The 4638-nt window shown below is 59.1% G+C and overlaps 3 protein-coding genes across 3 annotated transcripts; all 3 read right to left on the bottom strand.

The window, feature by feature from the left end:
* Positions 1-15: 15 nt before the first annotated feature.
* On the bottom strand, positions 16-469 carry SPRG_17514 (hypothetical protein; the record flags this gene model as incomplete). Its single annotated transcript, XM_012356839.1, has 1 exon — positions 16-469. A coding segment is annotated over one exon (454 nt), but the record flags the coding sequence as incomplete, so codon positions are not given.
* A 242-nt stretch (positions 470-711) lies between these two features.
* SPRG_17513 (hypothetical protein) lies at positions 712-2748 on the bottom strand (the record flags this gene model as incomplete). The annotated part of the gene is made up of 2 exons (XM_012356838.1): positions 712-1837; positions 1901-2748. 2 exons carry the CDS (start codon positions 2746-2748, stop codon positions 712-714), a joined length of 1974 nt encoding a protein of 657 aa, XP_012212228.1.
* A 575-nt stretch (positions 2749-3323) lies between these two features.
* Positions 3324-4638, bottom strand: SPRG_17512 (hypothetical protein; the record flags this gene model as incomplete). The annotated part of the gene is made up of 1 exon (XM_012356837.1): positions 3324-4638. A coding segment is annotated over one exon (1304 nt), but the record flags the coding sequence as incomplete, so codon positions are not given.

Raw genomic sequence — 4638 nt, 5'->3', positions numbered from 1 at the left:
GCGGGCCGCTGCCACCGCGGTACGCATCCTCGCCGAGCTCGTGCGCTTGCGCCTTCTTAAAGTACGGCAAACAGTCCTCGTACGACCACCCTGTCGCACCGCTGCGCGCCCAGTCGTCGTAGTCGTGGGCGTGGCCGCGAATGTACACCATGGCGTTGAGCGACGACGAGCCGCCGAGAACGCGGCCGCGGGGCCACGCGAGCCGGCGGTTGTTGACGTGCTCTTGCGGCTCCGTCATGTACGCCCAGTTGTAGCGTGCGTCTGCAAGATTGAACGTCAACGCCGCCGGCATCTTCATCTTCCACGAGTCCCAATGGCCCTTGTCACTCTTGCCAGCCTCGAGCAGCAGCACCGAGTGGTCCTTGGAGAGGCGGTTCGCAAGGACGCTGCCCGCCGAGCCGCCGCCGACGATGATGTACTCGGCGTGCGACGGCGCCGCCTTGGCTCGCCCCAGCCACCGTGACAACATGCGGCGAAATATCGAATGCTTTCCGATTGGATGGGCCGTTTATCCGGATGACCAAGATACCGCCCAACTTCAACTTGCCGGTTCGAAGGCGCATCCGCTGGCTTCGCCCGTCGTCGTTGTTGGGTTGCGGTGACGCACCAGCAGAGGAGCTGCCTGCCCACACATGCCCAAGCGGGCTCATGGACAGGCCGCGCATATTGCCCCATGTGGGCGCAGAGCATCGTCTTCTATAGGTCCAAGGGCTAGACCTCGTCGAGTGGGAAGACGTAGTCGACGCAGTCGCCCTCGTCGAACGCGCAAGCCGGTGTGAAGCACGGCAGGTTGCACTGACCGTTGCCGATCTGATATGGATGGCAGCCCACGTTGCACGCGCGGCCGCAAAGGTCCTCGGCGCCCATCGCAACAATGTCGCGTTCAATCGGTGAGAGGGCCCACGCCGCGTGGCGCGCGGCGTCGTACGTCAACAGTCGGTTGCAAAAGGGTGTATCGCGGAGGTCCAAGCGCGCGGACAAGAAGAGCTCGAGTGACAAGTTGGCCGGCACGTGCTGGATCGGGTTGCCGCCCAAGTAGACATGGCGGAGCGTCGGTGGCAGTGCCGTGAACGGCAGCTCCGAGATCGAATTATTGATCAGACTGAGTATCGTGAGCTGCGGGAGCGAGAACAATGCAAGCGGCAGCTCCCGCAGTGCATTGTTGTCCAGCACGACTTCGGTCAAAGTCGGCGCCAACGCCTCCAACGGCGCGTCCGTGAGGTTGAGGCCGACGAGGAAGAGCTGGCTGAGCTGCGGCCAGTGCCCCACCGACTTGTTTTGACCAAAGCCTAAGTTGCGCAGGAACAGATACTGTAAATTCGGCCACGCATCTGCAATCGCGGTGGGTAGCGACGGCATGGCCATGTTGTAGAGGTAGACGGCAAAGAGTGATGAAGGCATCGCGTCCCGTGGCACGTCCCACGAGACCGTCGCGGTCGCATCGAGCGCGAGGGCATAGACATTTTCCAAGCTCCGCATCGTGGTGGCGGAAAGGCCGTGGGGCAAATGGCACTGCAGAATGCTCAAATCAAATACGTGCGTGAGGTTTGCTGCGACGAATGCATCGACGTCGCCCACGTCGTGCTGCTTGCAGTTGAGCGTAAACATAATGCACGTGCACTCGAGTGCGAACCACGGATACGTCTGCAGCTTGCACCCGCTGGGGCAGGGCGCGCGGTAGAGGCTCGTGCTGGCAACGCCAATGAGAACGGCGCTCGCCGAGAGCGCGACGAGCCAAAACACCTTGTTGCTGCGCTGGACGAGCCAGGTTTGCGTCTCGATCCGCGCAGAGATTTCGAGGCCGTGCTCGAGGCTCTTGCGATGCTGTACATAGTGTCTACACCGTATGTAGGCGGTTACCGTCTCGACGAAGAATAGACAATATGTCCGATGTATGTACCCTTTTGAAACGCGAATGCCGTGGTTCAGCGCGACGAGGGAAAAGTAACTCGTCACAAAAAAGAAGCTCGACGCAAAGACATCCAAGAGCGACGTCATGGCGACGAAGCGCCCGAGCAGGATGCTGCGGTTGAGCCAGATATGGTTTTGTGCCATGTCCTTGTTGCCGGCCAAGTAGTAGTCGTGGAGCGCGGGATAGATGAGGCAGAGCGGAATGCCCGTGCTCAATGTGAAATCGATCATGGCCTCAAATACCGCCGGTGTCCAGCGCCGCGCGTGTGCTGATGGGAGACGCAGTAACGCGGGGAGGATGCTGCAGCGAAGCCCCAGCACGAACGTGCAAGCAAAGGCTAACGTCGGAGTCGTCAGAAGACGTGACATTTGGTACGCGCGGTAGATCTGCATTGGCAGCTGCAGCACGAGCTTGCACGCAAGGCGCACGCTGTAGAGCGGTCCGTAGAGCCCAAACGGCCCGTAGCGACCAAAGGCGAGGCGGTACCACCGGTGGTGCCAAATACAGCAGCCGCTGCGTTCGTGTCGGCGTTCGTCTCGGTGTTCGTGTGGCACAAGCACGAGCCCGATCCCGTGCAGGTGCAGGAGCCCGAGTGCCATGGACACGCCGAACGAGAGCTGTCGGCTGTAGATGTTGAAGATACGCATCTCACTGGGCGGAAGCATCCAGTAGACGATGAGCATCGCCATCAAGTAAAAGACCGAGAGCGCGTGGAGCAACGCGACACAGAGCAGCACGGACGCGCGCTGGAAGGAGCTAAAGAGGTACTCTGGCGGGTCGTACCGCCACACCACATCGGCGGCTCGCGGACCCAGCGACGGCACCACCGCTACCATGCGTTGAGAGTGCACACCAAAAATGTCAAAAATAGACAGGCAGCATTCGTTTCAACCATCTAGTTTGATAGTCGTTGAACGAGTGGTTCCTACCAGCGGTACCGTACGTAAAAGAGGAGTTTCTGCCACTTGTTGTTGAAGTGATTCTATTTCGATATACTTTACACTGGAATGGTCCAGCGAGGACAAGGTGGATAGCGGGTACCACCAAGAGGCTGCCTTCTTGACTTATCTGTGTATGGACGAGCATGCGGTCACGAAATCGATGCGATGAAAAACGTGGTCCCACCTGAAAGCACGGGTACAACAGACAGGGTATGCGAATGTAGCGGTTGCAACCTGCAACCAGCGTGCAAGTTGCAACCACTGTCTTATTCTTGTACATTCGCATACACTGTTTGCAATTACGGTTTGCGTACTCTGTTTTGTCCGTACTTTTCAGCTGCAACTGGCAACGGACAATTTCTCGTGGGCTCCGACGGACGACGCCTGCGATACATTGGCGGGCTTTGTCGGCATGGATTCGCACCAAGTCGCAAAAATAAAACGCTACGTGTTGATAGAGACAGAGGGGAGCAGGCAACAATTACATCGTGTTCATCTTGAGGTCGAGCTTGAAGAACGCGATGAGAAGCGCAAGGAACGTGAGAATACCGCCGACAAGCACCGGAAGGGCATAGCCCATGTCCGATTTCACAAGGAGACTCGAGAAGGCAAAGTTGAGGAACTGGCCGAGGCAGTTGGCCGAGTTGAACGCGCCAGCAAACAACCCGAGGTTGTTCTCGGCTTCGTGCCCCACAATGTGCATGATCGTCGGGATCTGCAGCGTGTTGATCGTGTTCTGCGTAATGCCGCAGAGAATGACAATGATGATGTCGACCGGAATGTTCTTGCAAAAGGCCATGAGGATCAAGAGCACTTGCGGCAACGTGCCGTACGTGATGACGTTCTTGGCGCCAAACTTGCGCACGAGGTACGGTAAGACCGCGAGCCAGAGAAGGCTGCCGCAGTTGTAGACGGTATCGGTCGTCCCACTCGCGATCTGGACGCCGTCGTTAAAGTCGATCTGGCGCTGGTTGCACTCGTCGCCGCACTTGTCCGCGCCGGTCGAGATACCATTCTTGACGACGAGACCAAAGAACTGGCCTTTCGCGCCGTTGTACGCCGTGTAGCCGTACTGCATGAGCACAAAGCAGATCGCGTAGACTGCGAGCGTGTACGGAAGCAGGCGGATACCGGTCCAGACCGCCACGAACGCCGCCTTGATCTCGGCGCCCTTCTGGCGCGCCACTACCGGCACGTACGGCGTCTCCTTGACAAAGATAACGACCGCCATCGTCGTCACGAGCATGATCACGATGAGCATCGTCATGAAAGACTTGATCGTCTTGTGGGCGGCGCCAAAAAAGAGAATGTAGCCAGAGACGGCAAACGAGCCCGCGATCGAGTAGGCGCCGCCGATCGAGGCGGCCGTGACCTGGCGATCACCGGCAAAGTCGGCCATGATGAGGTTCACGGGTACTTGGGTCAGGTTGCACGTAATGTCCATCCAAATGTAGCAGATCACCGTGAAGAACGTCGTCCACTTGCGGTCGATGAGGTCCTCGGTCTTGTCGGCGACGTACTTGTTGATCATAGTCGTGTTGGTGTCGCCAAGCGCCTCGCCAATGTCGACCGCGCTCGTGATCGCGCCCCAGAAGAGGTACGGGCGGCGGCGACCGTACTTGGACGTGCACGCATCCGAGAGGACGCCGATCGTCGGCGCCACGAGGAGACCAGACGTGGGGCCGACGAGCTGGACGACCTGGACCCACGACGACGTCAGGAGGATCTGGAGCACGGGGCCGAGGGCGGCCCACTGTGCAGCCCAGGCCATGTTCATGGCCATCT

Source organism: Saprolegnia parasitica (assembly GCF_000151545.1).
Source record: "Saprolegnia parasitica CBS 223.65 unplaced genomic scaffold supercont2.608, whole genome shotgun sequence".
In the NCBI taxonomy this organism is placed as follows: domain Eukaryota; phylum Oomycota; class Saprolegniomycetes; order Saprolegniales; family Saprolegniaceae; genus Saprolegnia; species Saprolegnia parasitica.
The sequence above is the reverse complement of the archived record's forward strand: the minus strand, read 5'-3'. Positions and strand labels throughout refer to the sequence as shown.